The 26,573-nt window shown below is 48.9% G+C and overlaps 1 protein-coding gene across 1 annotated transcript in view; it reads left to right on the top strand.

Annotated features, from left to right (window-relative positions):
• Positions 1–26,573, top strand: part of MEGF8 (multiple EGF like domains 8) — a 1,665,761-nt gene that overhangs the window by 809,632 nt on the left and 829,556 nt on the right. Inside the window, exon 21 of the mRNA XM_069640964.1 lies at positions 11,050–11,298. Within this exon, the coding sequence (XP_069497065.1) occupies positions 11,050–11,298 (249 nt within the window). The remainder of the gene's footprint in view (positions 1–11,049; positions 11,299–26,573) is intronic.

A 26,573-nucleotide genomic window follows, 5' to 3' on the forward strand; every position in this document is an offset into this window, starting at 1 on the left:
CTTAACAAGGTAAGTAACGTAAAAAGGCTTGACTTACCTCAAAAAGCCATGACATGTTCAAAATAACAGCTAAAGGTTTTTGTCTTCCATAGAAGTATATGGAGGGAAAGCAGCAAAAAGAAAATCTTTCCAAACAGACAGACACACTGTCACCAGTATCAATATCATACTGGCTCCAAGGATTACAAACTTGGTGTCAATGAAAACAGAGAGGCCCAGTGATTTAGTAAAGTTTTACACTTACTGCTGCTGCTGAATTGTCAGCTGTGGAGAGAGTGTAACGCCTTCAACTGATCATTCAGAATGACTTCTCTGGAGTAGGACAGTGTGAGGATCACTTTCCTCTTCCTCTATGTGCAGGTGTAGAGCTCTTATTTCATCCCTACGCATCAAAACCTTTCATCTATTTGAGGAAGACTAAAGGGTTACCCAAGTCCACTATAGTTGACCTCACCACATTTTTCTGCACTCTTATAAGGCTCAGGACACTTGTCGTGTAGGGCTTTATGCTTTATTGACACCATGACTTCTGTAAGGGATCAAGAGTAAGAGTCGGACATATTGGCATTATGTTTTTGGTCATAGACTTTTATTAAGATGAAATAATGACAGGGTTGGGAGAAAATCCTACCTCACCTTAACTCTGCCAGGGGGGTTGCCTGCTGTTTGGCAGAATCACATGCAGTACCCTTTGGGACCAATACATGCAATTAAGACTACAAGTTTCAGTACAATTTCACCGTTGGTACAAGCCTGTACTAGACAGTATTGTGGTAGCAGTGGCTGAGCAGCCAGACTTATCTCAAGAGTAAAGTGATCAGTACAAGGGGTCATTCCAGCCTGGCTGTCACTCTCACAGCAGGGTGGCTGTCCTTGCCGTATAGCCAGCCGGCCAATCACGCCAGAGTGCATTCAGGTCTCCTAGGAGACTAAGCACAGGGAGTTTCGGGCACCTCCCCACATCCTGTCCACCTCAGGCACTCAGGCGCCAGAGGAGAGCTTCAGCACTGAAGCCCGCCAAAGGACCAACAATCACAGCGATTCAAATAACCAGTTACTCAAGGTTTCTTGGTAAAAGAATATACATTTATTTACACAGTCGTTTGGAAAACATTATACTTGCAAGAGCAGCTCAATATCATATACTGATATACTACAAATACACAACCAATAAGTTATTGAACAAGTTCAGCTCCCCTGAAGTATTTGTATTTGTATTTGTTTTATTTATAAAGAGCAGCCAGGCCCGGAGGCATACGGGTGCGTAAGTTTAGATCTCGTTACAGTTACATATGAATGCGGTAAGCAAAGGTTACAGTGGTTACGGTTACAGATAAATACAGACATTAGTATTACAGATACATACCTACATGGTGCAATGTTTGTGTGGTAGGCAATGGAGGCTAGAGATAAAATATAGTCTATACTATACTATATATATGTGGGAACAAAATGGCACTTCAATTACTTTTAAAGGGGTAAAAAGACAAGGTTAAGAGAAATCAAGGTACAAATACTTTCATAGGCAGGGCAAAGGGTTTCAGTTCACTACAACCAGCAATTCAATCCAATAGGCCTGGGCCAAAGTCAATGGTTCAGAGTCTTGTATAGGATAGCACAGTTCTGGTAGTAAATGGTTAAGTCTTTGCCACGGGTCTTTGAAGAATTTGGTCAGACGAAAAGTTAGATGTTGGTTTAGGGAAGGAGAAGCCTTCAAAGTCAGGAAAGTTTCACAAACTTTCACTGCGGCCGAAAAGATTTCCTGACCGCATTTGCACATTACCTTTAAAGTGAAGAAGAGCTGTAGTTGAGGCAGTTGTTCCTGGCAGTTCCTGCAGATCTCGCTGTTCCTGAGCTTCAGTCGTGGGGACAACGAGGACGTCGGGAGGTTCCTGCACTGCCCAGGGAAGAGGCTACAAGCTTGGCAAAACGTCGGTTTAAGGTGCGAGAGCCTTAAAGACCACTAATTGGTATCCTTCCCACTGGCTATCCGGTTTTCCACAGCACTCTGCAGAAAATTCGACCAGTATGCGGACGGTGCTCAGGCAGCTTATGAGTTGGTTGTTCCCACCAAACTCAAGGGAAGAAGTTAACCTTGAAGGGCTTCTCCGTCGATGGATTTTCAGGCAATTCGGACCTGCAGCAGGGCTTCACCGGTGGACCAGGAGTTGCAGCAGTCGTCTCCTTCAGCTCGTCTTCGGTTCTTTCGTTCCAGTGGTTGACTCTGTTTTCCAAGTTTTTCTACCCCTGGTGCACCCTCCTGCCAGAATATTCACAACTTTGTTACTTAGCCTTAAAAGGGGTATAGTTCTTCCCTTTTCTATATTGGCTATCACTATTCTATAATTTCAAGACAGGGTGTTTACCCCTGAGTTTTCTCACTTCTCTTCTTACCCCTGGTTTACGGAACCCAGAATCGCACAGTGCCTGGCTTACTTTCTTGCCAGGGCTTTGTGTATGCTGTCATGGGTGTGAGTGCCAGACTCACTCTTTGCCTGGTGCACTAGCCTGCCAGGGCTTTTCTGTTCTCATTCACTCTCTTGCATCCAGGAAATAATGCTTTTCAAGTACTGGGTCACCAACCCTTTCTTAACAATGTTCGTATCCATATTAACTATTGCCCTATTTCTTTAATTGGGCTCTCTTGCGCCATCAGCGGTACGCAGTATTCATCCTGAATCGCCCCAATGTCCCATTCTCTCTCACTGGGCATACCGGTTTTCACTGGGGGCTTCGGCATTCCTTGCGTCTCACCATCTTCTTTGCTCTCTACCCACTGACTGGGAGTGTGTCCGTTAGCTGCTTGGCTCCCACTATGCCTTCCTCTTCTTTTGGCGGCTCCAGCTGACGACAATGCAGCAAACTTATCTTGGCTCGATTTCTCTGCATGCCATTCTCTTCAGCCTCAGTGCTGCGTCCTGCAGTCTGCTCTCATCCAGTGTCCCAATCAGCATCAGAAAAAATTGGATTCAGCAGCAGTCTCTGTCTCTCTCTCTGTTTCTGTTCAGCTGTGTCGGTTTTAAATGTCTCAGCATTGGTTAGCGTTTTCCATAGACTAGAATGCAGCATTGGTTTACTGCTTCTGTTTATCCTCATTACGCCATCACTCTTCCTCGTCGCAGTACTATTCAGGGGGCAGGTGGGGGGGTAAATAAGCTTCTTGGCCATGAAAACCCAGGAATAATTCTTCTACATCACAATAAGCCATACGGAAGGCACATGGGTGTCATTGAGAATTACAGCTGACGGATTATTCAGAATCAGTATTTTTCGGTTTCCCTTCTGGACAGCCAACCACTGCAGTGGGGCATTGTCGGTAAAGATCGTGACTGACTGCCCCCACAAATAGTACCTCAGGAACCCCACAGCCCACTTGATGGTGAGGCACTCATTCTCAATCATGGAGTACGGTACTTTGTGAGGCAGGAGTTTTCGCCTAATGAATGCCACCGGATAGAGCCGTTCTTGGGACCCTGCAACACCACGGCCCCCAACCCAGTTTCAGAGGCATTTGTCTGGAGATAAAAAGGTTCGGCAAAGTCCGGGGAGCGAGGAGATAATTTGCTTAAAGCAGTGGAACGACTCTCTTGCCTGCCCATCCGATGACGGCTACGGATGAAAAATCCGGACTAAACCGCTGATAGTATCAGACGACCCCCAAGAAAGCCCGGATACCCTTCTTCGTAGATGGCTTCCACTTTGTCCAGCTGAGGTTGTATTTCTCCATTACCCACAACGTAACCCATATATTTGGTTTGGGTGGTGGCTAATACAGTTTTCTTCGGGTTGATGTGAAGTCCCGTCTCTTTCAATGCCGAAAACACTCGGAACAAATGTTCTAGGTGTTCACTCCATGTACTACTGAAAACAATGTCATCTATGTATGCTGAGGCATATTGGGCATGGGGTATCAACAACTCGTCCATCGGCTACTGGAAGTTGTCCGGTGCCCCATGGAGCCCGAAGGGTAACACTGGGGACTGGCAAAGGCGTTTTTGACCCTGTCCTAGTTCCGAAGAGGTATTTGCCAATACCCCTTGCTTAGGTCAATGGTACTCCGGAACCAAGGCGTTCTAACAGTTACTCGATGCGTGGCATGGTGTAAGCTTTATATGTGGATGTGGCGTTCAACTGCCGGAAGTCCATACAAAAACGGGTAGACCCGTCTGGGGAACACCAAGGACTAGATGAAGGTTCAATAATGCCTAGCCGTAGCATGTCTTCGATCTTCGCTTGAATCTCCTTCCTCTAGTCCAGTAGGGACGCATCCGTATTAATTTCCCTGGGACTGTGTCTATGGAGTGTTCAATGGGAGTGGTCCGACCGGGTAGATTGGAGAAAATGTGAGCCATAGGTCCCAGAACCTTGACCACCTCGTCTTTTCTCTGATGGGTTAGTCCTGTTCCCCGCAATATCTTATCCAGGCCTCGTTCCGCGGGAACCGTTCTGGTTCTTCTTCAACGGAATAGACCACAGACATTTGGTTTACAGGTTCTGCCCATTTCTTCAATAAGTTCACATGGTAATTTTTCTCTTCATCACGGTGGTCGGGTTGGTGTACCAGATAGTGTTCACGGGTCCTAAAACGGCTTTGATGGCGTAGGGTCCTCTCCACTGGGCTAACATTGTATTGTCTGTGGATAACAGGACCAATACCGGTTCTCCTACTTGGAAGGTTCTCATTCGACTGTGCCGGTTGTAGTAGGCTTCATTTTTCTCTTGTGCTTGTCCCAGATTGGATCTGTCTAGTTCACTCAGCGACATCAGATGTGTCCCGAGTTCCGTCACATACCCGGAAAGGGTCTCTTCCCCCTGTTCTTCCCAGTCTTCTTGGACAATGTCCATCAGAGTTCGAGGTCGGTGACCAAACAGAAGCTCAAAGGGGGAGAAGCACATTGAGGATTGAGTGGTGTCCCTTTAGGACCACCAATATCCATGGTAAGGCTCTATCCCAATTTTTCCTGGTCGGGGCAGTGACTTGCTTGATCATCTTTTCAGCGTTTTGTTGTTTCTTTCAATGAGTCCATCTGTTTGAGGGTGGTATATAGAGGTTCCGAGTTGTTTAATGTTCAGTTGCTGACAGATCATTTTCATGATGTTAGACTTGAAGTTACGTCCTTGGTCTGAGACGATCTCTTGGGTAATTCCCGTTCTGGCAAAGTACGGGATGAGTCTGTCAGTTGGGTTGCTGACATACCCCTTAGGGGTAACGCCCCAGGGTATCTAGTGGCATAATCTACCACCAGTAACAGGTACTGATATCCTCTGCTGGTAGGATCGAGGAGTCCCACAATGTTCATACCCACGCGTTGGAACGATTCCTTGATTAAGGGCATACACTGTAGTGGTGCCTTGGGAGGGACATAGGGGTTGGTCTTTTGGCATACAGAACATCCCTGACAATACATAGAATTGGCTCGATAGATCCCTGGTCAAAAGAACAGCTTCAGCAGCTTTGTTTGTTATTTCTCTGTGGCCAAGTGTCCCCCATGGGGTTATCGTGGGCTAGCTGTATCACCATTTCCCTAAAATCATGGGGCACTAGTAAGTATTAGATCGAGAAGCCGAGGTCTCTTTCCAATGGCAAAATCGTCTTGGAGATCTTGCAATGAAAGAACATACCGATAAAGTCGATTTAATGGAAACAATTTTTGAAGCTATGGAATGGTGTCGGCACGAGGAGCGAGCCAGAAAGGATGTTGTGGCAAGCGGCCATCGTGCTCCACCGATATCAAACGATGCAAAGATCGCTCCCTGCATAAGAAATAAGAAGCAGACGCTACAAGTTGAAAAAGGCGGCCACTCGATTACTGCTGTTAACAATGATGATTCTTGCCAAAAAGTCATGGTGGATGATTCTTCTACAGCGCCTGAAATGGCAGCCTCTGATTCATGCAGCTCTGGCTGTGTCGTCGAATCTCACCCTGCAGATATTCAATTAGTATCCCCTAATTCGGGGGTGACAAATTCTTTACCAGAAAAATCCCTTGTGAAGAAAAAGCTAAATATCTTTGGAATCTTCTCTGGACCTGCCAAATCATTTGGTTCCGGTCCATTAAAGAAGGATGGGAATAAAGTAAGTCAAGGCAATGTAAATAAGAAGGCTACGCAAAATAAACCAAAAGAGAACATCAAGAGAGCACAAACTAAACAGTTTGTAAGGAATCTCTCTGCTCCTCAAGAAGTGAGTCTCTTTGTTCGAAGGTCAGTGAAACGGTCGTCTGGTCGTTCGGATGTAGTGCCGGCAGTAGCTTTGTCCATCAATCCAACTATCAAACAAACTGTAGTAGCTGAAAAAATAAATCCAAATAAAAGGAGAATGATACAATCGGATTCAGACAACGAGAGTCCTGATTCAACTGTTATGGATTTATGTGACTTATCTACTTATTCAGTAGAATCTGAAGAACTATCACCTGGTTTTGCAGCACAAGAAAATGCTCATCCAGCGGTGCAAATGAGTCAGCCACAGACAAAGGCTCTTTTTCACACAATAGTAGGAAAAAACACTACTGAGTCTGTCGAAGGCAATCATTTTGCAAGTAATGCTTCCTTAAAACAAATGAAGAAACCTGATCAAATAATTGGAGACCATTCTGCGTCCTGATTACGAGAGAATCCGATGAAGTTCAATGCGAAGATGACTTCCTCACAATGGCATAAAGAAAATTCTAATAGAAAAACAGAATTGTCCTTTCAACATGAGAAAAAGGGTAATCCAAAGTGGAGATTACGCCTCGAAAACATTTTCTCAGATAATGAGGTAAACCTAAATCGAAGAAATGTGAGGTTTACTTCATAATTTTCCATCTTTGCGAACAATTACATCAGATGATATAGCAATTGTGGAATATATTACTGAAGACTCTCTTGATAAAGTCTTCTTACATGTGAAATCACAGGCAGTTGAACATTCACTAATAATGCCTAAAGATGAGCTGTTATCTTATGGTTTTAACCTGACACAGGTCAACAAGAGCAAAAGATCCAGTGGTAACGACGCACATGTCAGGTGCTGCGTACTCGACACACGAACAAAGACGTGAAGCCTTGGGAAAACTATTTAACATAAAAAATCGAGTAACTGGTTGAAAAAAACCCGCAAATAACTCATAGCACTGATGCCTTTACTGACATAACCAAAACCCGAATTCTAATAGAGCCTAACTATCTTGCTCTAAAAAGGTAGTGGAGAATGTTTTAATTTCCTGGAATACAAGAGGTTTTGTACATCTTTTCCAGAACTTTCATTAGTCTTTGAAGAATAATTTAGCTGTCTGTCTTTAAGAGACATGGCTTCGGCAAGCTCCAACACGAGATGGATACTCTATTCTTTTAAACCCAGCGGGAAAAAATCAATTTGGCCGCCCGTACTCGGGCTTATTAACAATGATAAAGAATGCAAATGGCAGGACGTTGGTGCAAACATTTACGCCAAACCTTTTTGTTCAAGGGACAATACTTAAGAAGGACAAAAGCAATAAAAGACAAAGCAAGTATTTGCTATTATTAAATATCTATTGGAATACAGCGATGATTACAACTCCTCAATTTATAAATTCCATCACTAAGTTGATTGATGATTCCATGGTAAGATGTGTTGATCTTGCTATAATTCTCTGCAGTGATCTAAATTTCTCCTGGCTCAATCCCTCACAAAATTTAAATGTGTTATTCGAAGAATCCTCAAACAAAGGCGTTTGCAGAGGTTCACAGTTTAAAGCAGTCATGCAAGCAAGAAATTGCTGAATGCTAAACGGGCTAACAAAGGGAGATATGCAGCCAAAATTGACTTGGAGGCGCAATAAAAACAGGAAAATAATCGACTATATTTGGACATCTAATACTTTGTGTAACGAGATTGAATCTTTGAAAATATTGGACTCGAATCTCAGTGATCATCTCCCTTTCCAACTAACTTGGTCTTCCAGTTCTGAAGATGTTGAGGCTAAATACACCTTGCCGTTGGAAAAAAAACAAAGAGGCAATAGACTGAAAATAAATATACACTAAATCAACATATTAAAAGATAACTTATGTTCAGATCGGACATCTACAAATGATAAGTTAAACTATAATGTTTTGTTGACACAGTTTGAAAAAATACACATTTAGCTTACAGGTGAAAATTGAAGAAAGGGTCAGTTCACCCCAAGCACCAATTGATGAAACAACGGAAGATGAAATACCGGAATTGGCTAAAGAGTTTCCGACACATGAGAGATCAGGAATGTGGCGAACGAATCCTAAAGCTGATTATGAGCCATAAAAAAAAGAAATATGGAATATAATAAATAACAAGTCGGTGGAACAAAGTGCAAAGATGCATCACGGAATATCAAAGTTAACTTGCCATCAACACTTTGATAGAGTGTTTAATTCTGACATAAACACACAACCTGTGGACGTTCCCCTGTCCTCAAAATATTGGAATGTAAGGGAAACGAGACATGATATAAAAACTGTAATTAAACGGCTCAAAAATTCCAGACCGGCAGGCCCTGATGGTCTGACAAATGTAATCATAAAAAAGAATCACGATCATTGGGCAGGCTTTATTAAAGATCTGTTTAAGTTGATAGCAGCCACAAAGCAACTTCCTCAGTCTTGGAACTCTGCGATCATAATACCGATATTCAAAAAAGAAAATCGGGACGATCCGGTAAATTATCGTCCCATTGCCTTCCTCGCTATAGTGGGGAACATTTTTGCTACCTTTCTGAAACAAAAACTCAAAAAGTGGGCTTTAGTCTCTGGTTGTTTTGATTTTTGTCAAACTGGTTTCACTAAGGGGGTTGGCACTGAGCTGAATCTATTAATACTCAATATATTGAAGCTTGAAACGTTAGAACAAAAGAAAAAATAGTTCCTAACTTTTATTGACATGAAGCAAGCCTTCGATTCTCTCAATCGCTGCAAACTCTGGCAAAAGCTGATGAAGTGGTCTTGACCCCCTGAGTTATTGCATCCAATAATGGCACTGCATGAGAAGACCTCTATTAGAGTGCGAATTAATGAAGAAGGCGACCTTACAGATGAAATAGCCACAAACAAGGGTGTTAAGCAAGGATGCCCTCTAGCAGCGCTCCTCTTTAAACTTTTTATTTCAGATGTTTATAAGGCTTTATCTCAAGTCCAGTGCTTTCCTCCAAAAGTAAATGACCATCCAATCAGTTGGATAATATACGCGGACGACATAGTCCTAATAGATTCAACCCTGTTGGGCTACAAAGACTTTTGTCAGCGCTCCAACTATATTTAAATAATAATGAGTTCGAAATCAATGCCACCAAGACTAAGATTATGGCAATTGGGACAATGTCTAAAGAAAATAAAAGGTTTACCTGGAAACTAGATAACTCACATATTGGTTTGGTTCGCAAGATCTGTTATTTGCGTATTCTATTCAATACATCTGTGCGAGAATATGAATGGATGGAAGACCTGAAACAACGAATGCTGAAATTCACATTACAAGGAGCAAAGCTGCATGCTGAATATGGTAAATTCACTCTGAAACCTATTCTAACTTTTTATACACAAAAAGTGATTCCATCAATTACTTTTGGGGCTGAGGCTCGCTGGAATTTGAACCATACGATATGGACCTCTCTTGAGGGTCAGTTTTGGAGATCCATTTTAAAATTACCTAGGAGTCTATCAATTACGTCTCTAAGATATGAACTGGGATTAGAGTCCATCTATGACATAATGGTATGGAAATATTTGGCAGTTCTGTGCAAGATCAGCGTGACTGACAAAGCCCCATACTATCAAATTCTGACTTCAACAGCATTGTACCAGTACTGAAGTATTCTGCTGACATGGTCCACTAAATTAAAGATGATCTTGCACTTTGCTGACATAAAATGGGACACTTTGATATCTACTGCTCAAGTAGCTAAAAAGAAACTGAGACGGTGGAACTGGATTCAAAATGCAGCAAAATGTAACATGTTGAAAACCTCGATAGATTTAGGTGTGGAAATCAATACCCTTGATAAATTACCGAAATATCTTGCGAAGTTTCCATTCAGAATTCATCGTAATCGGTTTCTAAGATTTCGACTAAATCTATATCAAATGAAAGAGATCTTATGGCTTGGACATGATAAAAACATTGTTGATAATTGCTGTAGATTTTGCAGGAAAGCACTGGAATCTTCTAAACATTTGATTGCGAAATGTGAGAAACTAAGAAATTCCAGGTCTCGTTATTTAGAGAAATTTGCACCTGTGGATGGAGACATGGAGAAATGGTGGTTGTGGGTTCTATCGGGAAGCAATGGAATACTGTCTTGTGCAGTTTCTGATTTCTTGGAACATATTTTAAATTCAAATCTTATTAATGGCACAGAATAAGATGAATGGAGTCAAAGGATAGTCTGTAAATTCTGTTTTTTTTATTCTCAGGCCTTGTCTTCTTTTGTCTTCTACCCAGGGTTTTTGGTTTTATCATTTTTTTGTGATAGATTTATGATACATATGAGATGAAATACAAAAAGAAATTGTAATTGAAGTTTGAAATTAAACTATGCGTTTCAATTAAAATAAAAAAATTAAAAAACAATGTGTACTATGAGTGGGTAATGCAAGCGAGGCCTACTATTACAGTGCTTGGTTGGAACCTGAAGGAAATTGACATGAAATGCTATATAAATCGAGCAATTATCATTAACGCATGCATGCATTAGCACTCTCTTTCGCTCTCTTTTCCTTCCCCTCTCCCTGCACTTTTACCATTCCCCTCTCCCTCCCTCACTATGTCTAGTCCGAATTGCCCCTTTTCTCTCGCAACTCTCCATATTTTCCCTCTCCCACAGCTGTCTCACTAACATACCATTGACACAGGCTTTCTGTCTTTCGCAGCCCCTCTCTCTCACTCCTACCCTCCTCTTAGTCCAGCATGTCACCTTTCCAGAAGCATATTTTAATATTTTAGAGAATCATGGATGATGTTCTCTAGAAAGGCTTTGGTCACAGCTGCTACAGGAAGATTGCTCAAAACCTCTTTTCTTCTGTTTACCTACTTCTATGTTTCATCTGTAGGTGCTTAGCCGGTGACTTCTCGGGCCAGAAGGGATATGTGAACTGCTCCGTTGCGATCACAGATGTCCACAGTTTGCCATCAGAGGAACCTGCTCTGTGGTCCTATGGCACCTGCCCTGATGTGGACGAATGTCGTCTGGGAATGTCGAACTGCCACATGGACGCAAGCTGCAAGAACACCCAAGAGTCTTTCGAGTGCCACTGCAATCGCGGCTACTCTGGAGATGGAGTAACCTACTGCAACAAGACGTAAGTACTGTTTCTTTAGTGTCTGGGATGCAGAGCTCTTTACTGCTGTTCTGCTACCATTGTCCAGGGTATCTCCAATGTATGTTGTCACAGATGACCTCAAGAATTTTACAACTCGTTTAGATAATTCGTAATTGGATAATTAGATCAGCCAGTCAGATAGCACAGTGGGCTAAGCGCTTGCCCCTGATATCTGTGCACAGCTTGCTGTTGCAGGTTTAGAACCTGGCAGGGTCAGCTCAGCCTTTCATCCTTCCGCGGTTGATAAATTTAGTACCAATCTGTGGGATAATAATGTCTTCTGTTATCTCAGCGTTCTGAGACCTATGGGTGTGTAGTGCTATATAAGAAATACATTTTTATTATAAGTTGAAGGTTTTAATGCTTAACCCCCTAGCTGCTGAGCGTATTCCCGCCCAGAGCGGAGCCCTTTTTTTTGTCATTTAGGTATGTCTTCATTCAATCCCTTGTAATTTCTTGGTTACAAATGATATCCTGGCCAAGCTTGCATCCCTTTCTTCCCACATGTAGGTGGCCATAACGCCACCAAGGATTCCTAGTTTTCTGTAGGGGGTTTAAGAAAATAACAAAAAAGTGACCTAATTTAGAGTTTTTTTCATAAAATGCCAATAAAATGATGTACAAAGAAGCCAGTGGTTTTATTCTTGTAAGAGCTAGGAATAAATGGTGGGCAGTTATGAATTCGCCATATTTCAAGGTTTCAGGAACAGGTTGAGTGGAAACATAAAAACATATTATTCATAAGGTTATCATCAGGTTTGTCAGAGGTTGGCCATTTTTCCCTTTTTTTCAACGGGACATTCTTCGACAGAATGGAAGAGGAGGGTAGGAAAGCTCAATTGGAACACAGAAAGGCATACATTTCTGAAACAAAGACAAAATTCCAAGTTCAGGAAGGGGTCATTTGCGCAGGTCAGGCAACAACTATATACCTATAATTCCCATAGGTTGGGAAAAAAACAGACAAAATGACAGAAAAAAAGTATGTGCTGGACATGTTGGGACTTGTAAGGTGTAATGGCTTCTGTGAATATTGAGAAAAGCAATGCACCGCTACATACCCCGACTCTTCTGGTTAGTACATCACACATTTTTCATATTTCACAAAATAAGCAATACCATAAGCCAAAAAACTGAGCTATGGTACACAGGATTTTTATGCTGATGACCTAAACAGAAGTACTTTGCATTTGAAAATAAGGAAAACGAATGTGCCGAAGAATGGCAAGCATGCATTTTTTGAAAGAGCACAGGCAGACCTTTTGAAGGATAGGTGACTTGTGCAGGCTACAAAAGCGTACAGTGCCTTAAGCAGAGACTAAATGTAGGCCACATTTGGGGAATGAAAGGGTTGTGTAACAAAGTGCAGTAGGAAATGCATGAAAACGTTATCAAAACCAAGAGAAAACAACAAATGTCCTACCTTCCCACATTCCCACAGGTGTCCCGATATAAACGGTACCTCAAATGTGTGGGTGCACTGACCTAGGCACAAAAAGAAAAGGCTAAACCACTGGTACATCAAACGCCCTGGTGAACACTGGATTTGGCTTTGTGGACAACCCACAGATTTGGGCGTGGGATGTCGCAGCCACCAAGGAAAATAGGGAACCCCATGCATTTCTAAAAAGAAGACACCCGTGGGAATCCAGAGAGGTCTGAAGTGCACAAATAGCCCTAGAATTTATTACCCACAGGCCCCGGCAAAGTCTGAAATTAAGGGTGAAAAAACACATTTTCAGACTTTACTCACCTGGAAACCACTGAAACACGCTACCAAAAACACATGTCCTAGCTTTCCATATTCCCACAGATGTCCTGATGAAAACGGTACCTCACGTATGTGTGTGCACCTACTTGGGCGCAAAGGGAAAAGGCTAAACCACTGCTATCCCCGAAAGTATTTGTTGAGACAACCTACAGATATGGGCCTCGGGTGTCGCAGCCACCAAGGGAAACCGGGAACCCCATGCATTTCTGAAAAGAAAACACACGTGGGAATCCAGAGAGGTCTGACTTGCACGAATCGCCCTAGAATGCATTACCCACAAGCCCCATCAAAGTCTGAAATGTAGGAAAAAAACACCATTTTCAGACATTTGCCACCTGGAAACCACTGAAACACACAGCCAACAACACATGTCCTACCTTCCCGCGTTCCCACAGGTGTCCCGACGGAAATGGTGCCTCACATGTGTGGGTGCATCTACCTAGGCGCAAAAGAAAGTGTTGACCGTCCACAAGTCCAACGCAGTCCCAGGGTGCCCCGGCAGTGTCCTCATCCGTTCCCCAAGGGAAATTCTGTAATGCTGCCCAGCCAGAGCTCCAGGATGGCCGGGGGCGATGTCCCAGGCCTTGGGCACCCATCTCCCATGTGGGTCGACCATCCCCAAGCACAGGGGCAGTCCCAGGGAGCCCTGGTAGGGTCCCCTTTCATTCCCGTTGTGAAATTCAGCAACGCAGACCAGCCAGAGCTCCAGGATTGTCGGGGGTGATGTCCCAGCCCTTGGGCACCCGTCACCCATGTGGGTCAACCTTCCCCAAGCCCAACCTGGAGCTCTGGTTGGGCTGCGTTAGAGAATTTCCCCCTGGGAAGGGATGGGGGACCCTGCCGGGGCTCCCCAAAACAGCTACTGGACTTGGGGACGGTCAAACCACATGGGAGACAGGTGCCCAAGGCCAGGGACATCACCCCCGACCTTCCTTGAATTCTGGCGGTCCTGCATTACAGCTTTTCTCTCTGGGAAAGGATAGGGACCCTGCCAGTGCTCCCTGGGACAGCCGCTGTACTTGGGAATGGTCGCCCCATATGGGAAACAGCCGCCCAAGGCCAGGGACATCACCCCCGACCATCCTGGAGCTCTGACAGGCCTGTGTTGCAACTTTTCCCCACCATGGAGCCCCGGCAGTGTGCCAATACCTCCCAGAAGGGGAATAGCTGTAACGCAGCCCAGCCCAATCTATTACAGATTTTCCCTCCAGGGAGGAATGGGGACCGGAACTGCTGCTGGGCGTAGGGACAGTCAACCCACATGGGACATTACCCCCACACCTTCCTGGAGCTCTGACTGGCCTGCGTTATAGCTTCTCCCTCCGGGAAAGGTCGGGGGCTCACATGGGAGACGGGTGCGCAAGGCTGGGGACATCATCCCAACCATCCTGGAGATCTGGCTGGGCTGCGTTACAGAATTTCCCTCAGGGAAGGGAAGGGCACCCGTCTACCATGTGAATCGACCATCCCCAAGCCCACATGGTAGGCAGGTGCCCAAGGCCGGAGACATCACCTCCGACCATCCTGGAATTCTGGCTGGCCTGAGTTACAGCTTTTCTATATGGGAAAGGACGGGGCCCTGTTAGGGCTCCCTGGAAACGCTGCTGGGCTTGGGGATGGTCACTCCACATGGGAGACAACCATCCAAGGCCAGAGATATCACCCCCGACCTTCCTGGAGCTCCGGCTGGGCTGTGTTATAGAATTTCCCTCCGGCAAGGGCTTGGGGACTCTGCCAGGGCTCCCTGGGACTGCTGCTGGGCTTGGGGATGGTAGACCCACATGGGAAACGAATGCCCAAGGCTGGGGACATCACCTCTAACTGCCCTGGAGTTCTGGCTGGGCTGCGTTACTGCTTTTCCTTTTGGGGAGGGGATTGCCCATCTGCCCCCAGGGGTGGCGTGGCGGAAGGGCCGCCCCTTTCCATTGTAAAGATCTCTGGTGGTCTAAGGTGCCCCTCAACCCCCACAACAAAGCTTTTTTTTGTCTTTTCTTTGTTTTTGCCCCCAGGGTGGGCAAAACGTACTGCCCCATGCTTTAGGGGCCAGATCATGGGGTGGGGGTTGCTTACATAGTAGCCCCCCACTTCACATATCCCTGGTGGTCTAGTGGCATTTCTGGGCACGGGTCGGGCAATCCACGCCCAGCAATCCTTCAAAGTAGGTGTCCTTGGAAAGAGGAGAATATCCCTCAAGCTACATGAGATGCTCCCGATCCATTTTGTAGTGGGGGGGTAGGGCCACTCCCCTTTCCATTGCAAAGTTCCCTGGTGGTATAGGGTGCCCCCCAACCCCACAACAACCCCACCAAAACAATGCTTTTTTAAAACTTTGTTTTGCCCCTTCCCTAGGGGCAGATGGACACATTACTGTGCCCATCTGCCCCCATAGGTGGCCGGGGGTGGTGGGGGGGGGACGGAGGACGATCTAAATGGCACAATGTCAGAGATTGAGGGAGAGAAAGGTGGAAACCTACCTTCTCTTTCACCGCTGCAGCCGAAAATGGCTGCAGCAGTGACATTTATTTTTTCACGTCAGCGTGCATTACGCACGCTGACGTGAAACTGAAGGAAATCCAACTAGGTATCACCGGTCAGGCCCTGGCGTGGCTGACTTACTTCCTCTCTGACCGACACTCCCAGGTCCAACTTGGGTCCTTCCTCTCTCCTATCTTTTTCTTTACCTGTGGTGTCCCCCAGGGGTCTAACCTCTCTCCCTGGTTGTTCAACCATGCAACTAACTGCCCCAACTATCAGTGCTATGCGGATGACACTCAGCTCATTTTCAGGCTACCTTCAGCTACCTCTTCTCCTTCTCTCAAATCTGACTGTCTGTTTGCTATCCAGGAGTGGTGTGCTGCCAATGACCTGTGCCTTAATGCCAGTAAGACGGAGATTCTCCTCATCGGCACACCCACTCCCTCCTTTCCTGTAGCTCTCTGGCTGGCCGCTCTTGGCCCTCTTACGGCTCCCACCTGCAAGGCTAAAAACCTCGGGGTCATCTTCGACTCCACACTCTTTCTCCCCTCACATCTCTGACATCTCTAAGAAGTCACACTACCAGCTGCACCTCCTCAGAGGTATTCTTCCTTTCCTCTCCTTCCCCCAGAAGCTCACTGTCTCCAGAGCTCTGTTTCTCTCCAGGCTGGATTATTGCAACAGCCTCTTTCTAAATCTGCCTGCTTCTACTCTACGCCCTCTGCAACTCATCCAGAACAGGACTGCAAGACTTGTCCTTGGCCTCAAGCCCAGGGATTGTATCTCTCCAGGACTGAAATCTCTGCAATGGCTCCCAGTGGCTGTGAGGATTAAGTTCAAAACCCTCTGCATCGTCCACAAGGCCTTCTGGGGCCTCAACACCTTCAACTCTCTCTTCCTAAATGTCTTCCCTCTCAAGCTCTTCACTCATCCGCCTCCAACTCCCTCAGGGTCAGTCGCTTCTCCAAGCAACGAGTTGGTGGTAGATCTCTCTCTTCGGCTGGGGGCCTCCCTCTGGAACAGCCTCCCTGCCTCCCTGAAACTTGAGGAGAACCATCTTCTAGTCCGGAAGCACCTAAAAACGTCCTCTTTCTCCCCCTCTCCCCTGCTGAAGTCCTGGCTGATAATGAGACTGCACAGGTTACCTGGCCACCCTTCTAATCTTGGGCCTAAGCCCTGCTAGTTGCACGCTTGCACTGCCTCCCTGGCAACCCCTGCACCTCAGGAATGTTTTCTGTATGCCTACAATCCCCAAACCAGCACTTATGTCTGCACTCCCCCTGCAGTTGCCACCAGCTGGCCATTATTATTTATTATCCCATGTCTTTATTTTATGTTATTATTTATTATCCCATGTACTGCACTTTCCCTCCCCCCACCCCACCCGGCACTTTTCTTTTCCCCCTTCCCTTGCACTTACGCAATCTGAATGACACCTGGCCTAGTAAGATCGCTGTCTGTCTTCCCTCTCTTCCCCCTCCCTTGCCTCCTCGCGCCTTGAAACACTTGTGTATAGGCGCGTTAAAAATGTCATATATCATACCCCCGGGCCGTGAGGAGGAACCTCCTCACATAGCCCGGGGTTTGGATTTCGGTTTTGTACACGCACAAAGTGAAGTGCCAAAAAGGACCAGGTTTCTCGTCTTTGACACTTCAAATGTAGTGCTTAGAACAAGATACCTTGACCTTGGCACTTAAAGGGGTTAAAGGAACTTTTGTTTTTGTTATTGAACACTTCAGGCCCCGAAAACCTTTCAAAGGAAACAAGACTTGGCCGTCAACGGCCCTAAGAACTGCCATTGTAACTGTCGTCCCGTGCTGGAGAAGCCCAAGACTATACTGTGCTCCATGCTCCCATTTTACCCCATACTTGTGGGGAAGGGAGACCCAGGCTACCTCATCCTGACATATTATTTTTTTAATTTGACACAACGCCTCTAGAACTGCATACAGCATTCATTGTTCAATAAAAACCCTTGAACTGTGATCACTTGTGTCTGTCTTACTTGTTGCCACCGTGAGTTCCCCGCAAGCCACAGAGGGGACATCTTTCTCCAGCATGGGGTCTGGCATGGATTCACATGCTCATGAATATTCCCCGTCGTCAGGCTGGGAATCCTCGGTAAAGAAAAAATCAGTATCAGTTCTGTTTCTGATCTGTCTTTCTTAGTAGTAACCAATCACTGGTCTCTGGGTCATACTGCCCCCAGCCAATGACTGCCCTCTCCCTAAGCCCCACCACTGGCAGCCATCCTCAGATTTTTACCGCACGCTCAAGTGTTGGGAGTCCTCGTGCTATAGATCTAAAGCTTTTACTGCGTTTTGCGCTTTTTCAAAGAGATTTATCTCATTTTTAGGTTTAATCGAGCCTCAAGCTCCACTGTTTCTACTTCCCATCAACGGGGACCCGTTTCGGATTTATCTACGCCCCTCAAGGGTAAAGTTTTCATCGAGTTACTCTTCTTGGAGGATTCCAGAAGTTTCTGAGGCCTACCTCGTGGACGAGAAGAACATGGCCCAGGAGAAGGGAAGCTCGACTCCCGGCACGCTGTTCAGGATCTGCCCGGGATGCAACCTACAAAATGTGTTCAAGGAGGACGAGCTTTCGAAAAACCTTTACTGCCTCCACGAGGACAAAACGCACGTGGAGAAGGACTGTGCGTTTTGCTTTAACATGTCGGATCGGACGATGAGGAATCGCCGGACCAGTCTCTCCAACTGGATGGAAGGCAAGAGCCCAGCAGGTAAGAAGAAGAAGTCCGAGCAGTCTTCTAAGTCCTGTGAGGGCGCCCCGGCGATGGGGGCCCAACAGAAGGCAAAGCACCGCGAGTCCCCGGGCACCGGGAGCGCCGAACGGTCGGGCTCCTCGGCTGCCAGGCAGGGCGCTCTTTCACCGACGCCATCAACCGCGAGCCAACGCTCTGGCTCGGGGAAGAGAAAATCCGAGAACCCGGCTAAGCTTCTGGAGAGGCCCCGGTCGATCTCGGAGGAACCGGCCGAGGGGGAGCGAGGAGGTCACCCTCCCCCTAAGGTGAAGGCCTCAAGCGCGCCCAAGGTGATAAAGGCCTTGATTCACCCAGCTAAGGCCTCTATCGAGGGAGTCGCTGCGGCCCTGGCGAAGCCTGTGGATGCTATCCCAGTGGAGGCGACCTTGGGGCCCAGAGTTTCCCTGCCATCCTCTTTTAGGACCATCGAGAAGACCCCCGTGAAGACTCCGGTGGAAAAAGAGGAGGGGGGCAGAGGCTGTCACGGACACAACCTCCGAGGAGGAACTGGCCGAGAATTTAGAAGAGGCCCAGCTCCACGGGAGGAATCACGAGGAGGGGGACAACGAGAGCGAGGATGGCAACGACGATGCGGTTCCAGTGGAGGAACAACCGTCGCTCCTGGCACGCCCGTCACAACCCGAGCCACAGGACAACTCTGTGGCCATTTTGACGGCAATCCAAGCCTTATGCACAGAGATAAGGACAAGACTGCCCCTGCCCCCGACGGACGACCCAGCTGTACTGGGTCCTTCGGGAAGCCCTCCGAACAAAAGTAGAATTCATCCAGTGCCCCTTCAGCCCTCACAGCCTTTGTCGCCTTCCCTGATCCCGAGGAACGACACGGGAACAGACACGGCCACGACGGGGGCGGATGATGACGACGGCGGTGACGACGGGACTGGCCTCCCGTTTCCGATTCCTCGGGTGTCCTCGCCCGACGAGATTGGCTCCTTCCACGCCATGATTGCCAGGGCATCCAAGCTTTTTCAACTGCCATGAGGAGAAGAAGGAAGGCTTCCTCTACCAATGGCGTGAGGCCAAAAGGAAGACGGTCCTCGCGGTGCCGTTGCTGGATGACATCTGGGACGAGGGACTTACCCTCCTGAAGAGCCCGTCCACGACACCTGCCAAGAGGGACCGGTACGAGAAGAAGTACCGGGTCCCCGACGCCGTTCCGTTGTGCCTTAGGGCGCAGCCGACCCCGGATTCGGTCGTCTCGGCAGCGGCCAAGAAGAAAGCGGGGAGGGGGCATCGGCTTCATCCTCAACTTCCCCACCGGACGGCGAGGGAAAGAAGCTGGACGCCATGGGACGAGTCATGGCGGCGACGACGATTAAGGCAGCCAACGCCCTAGCGGTTGTGGCCCGCTACGACAGGGAATTGTGGTACAAGATCGCCCCCCTGTTGGATTTCCTCCCGGACGACGAGAGAGCAGAGGCCCTGGCGATCTTACAGGAGGGTGAGGTGGCGTCGGACCACGCCATAACTGTGGCCAAGGACATTGCTGACACCGGTTTCCACCAGTTGGGCAACGGCGTTTGCCTTTGACGGCGGGGGGGGGGGCTCAAGGCGACTGATTTCCACCACGACGTGCAAGCCAAGGTTTTGGACATGCCCTTCGAGGGGAACAATCTGTTTGGAAAGACTGTGGATGAGTCGCTGCAGGCCATCAAGACCGACACGGAGACGGCTCGGGCCTTGGGAGTTCTGCAGCAGCGGCGGCCGCCCTTTCGGCACTCTGGAGGCAAGCAAGGTGCCTCCAAAGGATTCTGCGGCGGCTCCTCGACCTACCATCAGGCGGCCTGCTCCTCGTCGCAAGAAGCCTACAGGGGACAAGGCAAGTCCGGTGGATCTCGCCGTCATCGCCAGGGAGGCCAGGGCGGCAAGGCTGCTTCCAAGCAAGACTGAACCGGCCGTCGCGTCGGGCCCCCACCGAAGCACCCCGGTGGGAGGCCGACTGACAAGGTTTGTCAGCGTGTGGAAGTCCATCTCCGCCGACCGTTGGGTGCTGGATGCCCTTGCCCATGGGCACACTCTGGAATTTCTAAAGAAGTGCCCCCGAATTCCTCCTGTGGCCAGGAAGGAAAACCACGTCCCTCAACTACTGTTAGAGGTAAGGGTGATGCTCAAGAAAGGAGCTATTGAGCTCATCCCAAAGAGGCTCTGGGGCTCCGGAGTATACTCCAGATACTTCCTCGTCAAGAAGAAGACAGGAGGTTGGTGTCCCATCCTGGACCTCCGTTGGCTAAACAACTACATCAAGGCACAGAAGTTCCGGATGGTCTCGCTCCAGCACGTGCTGGGCCAGCTGGAGGAGGGCGACTTCCTATCGTTGTTGGATTTGGAGGATGCGTACTTTCACATCCCCATCCTAAAAGGACACCGAAAGTTTCTCAGGTTCGTGGTCCAAGGGCGGCACTACCAGTTCAAAGCCCTCCCAGTTCAAGGCCCTCCCATTTGGATTGAAGTCGGTGCCCAGGGTGTTCACCAAGTGCCTAGCACCAGTGGCGGTGCGGCTGCGCCTGCAGGGGATCCACGTCTACCCCTACCTGGACGACTGGCTCCTCCGAGCAGGGACAAGGGAACTTGCCGTAGAACACACAGAAAAGACCGTCCGGCTGCTCACGGACCTGGGATTCTCCATCAACTTCCCCAAATCCCACCTGGTTCCAACGCAGGTCGTGCTGTTTCTGGGAGCCAAGCTCGATACAGTAGCGCAGTTGGCCTCGCCGTCGGAGGAAAGAACGCAGGCCATCCTGGGCAAGGTACGGCGTCTGCTGGACACGGACGTGGCCAGAGTGAGGTCCATCAAGTCCCTTCACGGGATGATGTCCTCTTGCATCCATCTGGTGCGCCTGTGCAGGCTTCGGATGCGCCCTCTGCAAGAGTTCCTCAACGCCCGTTGGACGCAAGCGACGGACAGCTTCGAGGACAATATCTCGCTCAACGAAGCATTCCGCCGTGCAATTCGATGGTGGGGCACCCGCGCGCATCTCTCCGAGGGCACGGATTTTCAGACTCAGGCATACCAGGTGACGGTGACGACGGATGCCTCCCTGGAGGGGTGGGGAGTGCACACCTGAGATCTTCACTCGAGAGGCCTGTGGCTCCCTGAGGAGAGGCCGCTCCACATCAACATACTGGAGCTCCGAGCAGTGTTCTCGGCCCTGAAGTCATTCTTCCCATCCCTCAAGGGCAAGGTAGTGAGGATCTTCACCGACAACACCACCATGATGTTCTACATCTGGAAGCAGGGAGGAACCAGATCCACAGCCCTGTCCAAGGAAGCCCAGGATATGTGGCACTGGGCCGGTGCCCAGGGGATGTTTCTGGTACCTTTTCATCTGGCTTGGATAAAAAACACCATCGCCGACTCACTCAGCAGGGAGCTACGCTCGTGCCACGAGTGGAAACTACGCCAGGATCAAGTGGATCATCTCTTCCGACGATGGGGCAAACCCCAAATCGACCTGTTTGTGACTGCGACAAACTCCATGTGCCAGAGGTCCGCCAGCAGGTTCCCCCAGCCGAGGAGCATGGGCGATGTTTTCTCGGTCCCCTGGGACGGCCTTGTATGCGTTCCCGCCATTGCCGTTGCTGCTCAGGCTCATCAACCAACTCAAGGGGTCCAGGTGCAGGATGATCCTCGTCGCACCGAGGTGGCCGAGACAGATATGGTTCCCGGACCTTCTGGACTCGTCAGCGTCCCCACCTGTCAAACTGTTGACGGACGCAGATTTTCTCTCCATAGAAGGTGGTGCCGTTCTTCATCATGACCCGGAGTCGCTGAACTTGCAGGCCTGGCTCCTGCAGCACTAGAGTTTGGAGGGTACGATATCCCAGCTGACTGCAGAGAGGTTCTTGCAAAGGCCAGGGCGTCCTCAACTCTCAAGTGCTATGGACACAAGTGGAAGAGGTTCTCTGTCTGGTGCCATGCACAGAAGATCAACCCTCTACGGATTACAGCCCCTCAAGTGCTACCGTACTTACTGTCGCTGGCCAAAGCTGGACTAGCGCACGCTTCCATCAAGATACATCTGGCAGCGATTTCCCGATACACCAGAACTGCAGGACGGTCGTCCCTGTGGTCTCATCGCTTGGTGAAGGAGTTTATGAAAGGACTGTTCCGTTCGTTCCCGCCGGTGAAGGCTCCAGCCCCGGCGTGGGTGCTCAATGTGGTGCTGACCAGGCTCATGGGCCTGCTATTCGAGCCCTTGCATTCGGCTCCGTTGAAGTTCCTGTCGTGGAAGACAGCGTTCCTTGTGGCCATCACCTCTGCACGACGCACGGGAGAGATTCAGGCCCTTTCCTGAAAGCCTCCATATTTGACTTTCCACGAGACGAGGGTAGTGCTGAGGACGCACCCCTCCTTCATGCCCAAGGTGCCGTCGGACTTCCATCGTAACGAGCCCTTGGTGTTACCAGTCTTTTTCCCCGTCGCCTTCGTCGCCGGCCGAGAGGACTTTGCATTTGCCAGATGTAGCTAGAGCGGTAAAGTTCTACGTGGACCGAACGAAGAGTTTTCGGAAGACATCACAGCTGTTTATGAACATTGGACCTGTGACCCAAGGGAAGGCTCTCTCGAAGGCTTCCATTTCCAGATGGCTCTCCAGCTGCATCATGCACTGTCATCGGTTGGCAAATCGACCGTTGCCCGGCCGTCCGAGAGCCCATTCGACCAGAGCGATCACTGCTACCACAGCCTTCTTGTCTGGTGTGCCCCTGCTGGACATCTGCAGGGCTGCTACGTGGAGGTAGACGCACACCTTCACGAGATTCTACTGCGTCGACCGGGATTCCAGGGAGGAGTCCAGAGTCAGCCAGGCAGTGCTGCGCAACCTGTTCACTTAAGGTGAGCCTGGTGAGGAGGTAAGAGATGCTTAATGTTGAGTTTTATGTAATGCTTAATGTTGAGCCTTGCCACCTCCCGTGATTGTGCATGTGTGTACTGCTATGTATTCTTATTTCTGAGGCTTGTGGAATCTGCTTAGATCACATGCTGTGCATAGGCCGACATCTAGTGGAAGCTGCGGAGTGTTAGTTTGTTTTTCGAAACTCGAAAATGGGCGTCGACACAGGGCGTGCCAGTAATACTATCCCTAGTGTGACGTCCACTGTACCCAAGATCCCTCACGCATCTAGGATCCTCAGATTGCTTTTTTCCGCCATACTGGTCGGAAGCATCTTGCAGAGTCCCCTGGCCTTAGCCATACTTTTGCTACTTTTGCTAAAATTATAAAATAATAACCTATTGACATCCTTCCCCACCCCGTCGTCGAACTTCGACACTCGACGCCGGCTGGAGAAGAAATCGACCGTCGGCTGCATGACGGATTTGGGCCTCGGAAGGCCGCTGGCCTCGGCCCGGGCCTGGTAGGCCGCTGGCCTCGGCCCTGCAAGTAGGGAGAGTGGGGGGTGGTACATACTCAACACTCTTGGTATATAGGTACACCTTATACATTTCCTACACTTAACAGCCCGCTGCCTCAAGGTACGTATGGAGGGTACCCATTTTCAATTCTGCCCCAAGTGCAACTGCAAATACCCTTGGGTCGACAGGCACGCCACGTGCAATCTCTGCTTGCCGCGGGACCACCCCGAAGCAAACTGCAGAGCCTGTAGTAGGTTTAAACCTAAGACACTTAAGGACCGTTCGACGAAGCGTTGGGCCCACCACGCCAGGCAGGCGGCAATGGCAGCGGAGGGCGCCTTCAGCGATGGCAGTGATGCCGTACTTCCGGACGGCGAGGGCATTACGGCGTCGAAAGACAGCCGAGCGCAGGTCCCCAACCTCGGAAGGTCGTCCGGCAGGGCGGCTATGGGGAAGACCCCCGGCGACGCAAGCGCTTCACATACTACACACACTAAGTCCAACCGAGACCCGACGACGTCGAGTTCTCGGAAAGAGGCACAGACTGAACGGTCCGATTCGGTGTCCTCTGGGCGCTCTCGATCAAGATCGCCGCATGACTCCAGGCTATCATCCACTCTTGCCAAGAGTGCCTCGCTCCCCAGGCTAACAGAAGTTCGATCGTCGGAGGACGAAGACGACTTCCACCCCCAGGCCGTGCTCCAGGAGGCGGAGCCCGCAATTAAAGCCTGCGAGGCCCCACGCTCGAAGGACAGGGACACCTCTCCCGATCCTCGACGCCAGGCGTCGAAAAACTCCGGAGCCACTAAGGGACAGGGAAAACATTTTTCTACGCACGGGGAGGGGGGAAAACAGCAGAAGAAACTACCTGTACATTCTTCCACACCTGTGAAACACTCCACCCCCCCCCCCCCTACACAGACAGACAAGCCCAGGTCTGCTGATAGGTCCACAACCAGCAAAGCTACTCATAGACTTGCTGAGAGAGTCATTCCCAGTTCCAAAAAATGGTCCAGTGAAGACATAGACAGGGTCATGTCAAGAATGTCTTCTTTGGCTGATTTTTATGATAAAAATCCAGAACATTTCCTCTCGTATGATCCACAAGGGGCCACACCCTCAGGCTCTACTGATCCTATCCCCCCCGAGTAAGAAGGCCTGGTTTGAAACCCTGATGAGGTCTGAACCCTTCGAGGTACAACCTTACGCAACTCCATACTCACGGTATCAAGGAGAGGCTTCCTTTTGTGGAGACCAAGAATTTGGTATGATAGAAGAGCAAACCGGGACAGGCTACTATGGGGATGATGAGGACCAGGAAGAAGAAGAGGATGACCCGGAAACATACACAGTAGATTCCCCGGTAGAGAAGGAAGCCCCGGTTACCGACTGCCCGGTCGATAACCAGCCCCTCCTAAATGAGGTTCTCGCTCGCGCAGCAGAACATTTCCACATTGACACCCACAGTGTACAGGAGGAAAGGGACTTCGCAGAAGAGTTAGTGGGAGAAAGGAGGCCGGTCGCCCAGACCATCCCTATCCTTAAATCCATTCAGCGGAGAATAGATCCGTCCCTGGTGAACCCAAACCTCACCAGAGCAGTCAATCCCAGGGTTGAAAAACTTTTCAGGGCAGCTCAGTCTGACGCTCTCTATGTAAGAGGACATCTGAAGCCAGACTCCCTAGTTGTCACCAACACTCGTAAGAGAGCTGGGACACCCTTGTCTTCGTCAGAAGCTCCTCCCGACAAGGAGAGCAAAAAACTATACGGTTTCGGCAGGAAGGTAGCCTCAACGTCTGCCTATCAGGCAAGGATTGCAAACTCCACCACCCTGTTGGCCAGCTACAACTGCCATCAGTGGGAAGAAGTCGCGGCTCTCATAGCCTCTGCTCCTGAACCGTTAAAGGGCCAATTAGCTTGGATTTCCGCAGAGGGTAGAGCCGTGTCTGGTTGCATTTTAAAAGCAACTTTCGACGCCACGGACAACGCAGGCAGATTGATAGCAGAAGGTACTGTTATCAAGAGACATGCGTGGTTACGGCAGTCTGGTTTTAAGGCAGAAACACAGGCATCATTGTTAGACAAACCGGTGGAAGCCGATCTGTTGTTTGATAAGGCGGTCGAAGACGCACTGAAAAATGCCAAGGACGAATACGAGACACTCAAATCCCTTGGTCAGTTAACCAATAAACCCCCTAACCAGAGAGGGAATAGTAATTTTCGTCGCCCACACGGCCAAAATTCCCAGAGAGGATCTAACTATTCCCAGGGGCAGGGTACACAGTGGAACAACAGGGTTACGGTAGAGGTAATAGGAGAGGTCGTGGTAAAGGCAGAGGCAGCCCCAGCAAGGGAGGCGGCACGCCTCCACCAAAGCAGTGGCGCTCAGTTCAGGGTCCCTTCTCACGCAACCCCAGTAGGGGGACGCATTTCAAACTTCACCCAGGCTTGGGAAGGGATCACATCAGACAGATGGGTGCTGTCAACAGTTTCCACGGGATATTGTATAGAGCTCCTGCAGCGTCCCCGGAACCATCCTCCACGACAAAGAGTACACTCCTTAGAACATCAGAAGATTCTCCTCGAGGAGATCGCCATTCTTCTACAAAAGGACGCGATAGAACTCGTCCCGGGACACCAGGTAAACAAGGGTATTTATTCAAGTTACTTCCTTGTGCCAAAGAAAGACTTGACAATGCGCCCAGTATTGGACTTACGGCCTGCCAACAAGTATGTCAAGCCCCAAAAATTTCGTATGACCACGCTACAAGAGGTAATCCCCCTCCTAAAAAAAGGGGGATTAAATGGCAACCTTGGATATGAAAGATGCTTATTTTCATATTTCCATGTTCCCAGCTCACAGAAAGTA

Source organism: Ambystoma mexicanum, chromosome 1q (assembly GCF_040938575.1).
Source record: "Ambystoma mexicanum isolate Mex_15411 chromosome 1q, UKY_AmexF1_1, whole genome shotgun sequence".
Classification (NCBI taxonomy): domain Eukaryota; kingdom Metazoa; phylum Chordata; class Amphibia; order Caudata; family Ambystomatidae; genus Ambystoma; species Ambystoma mexicanum.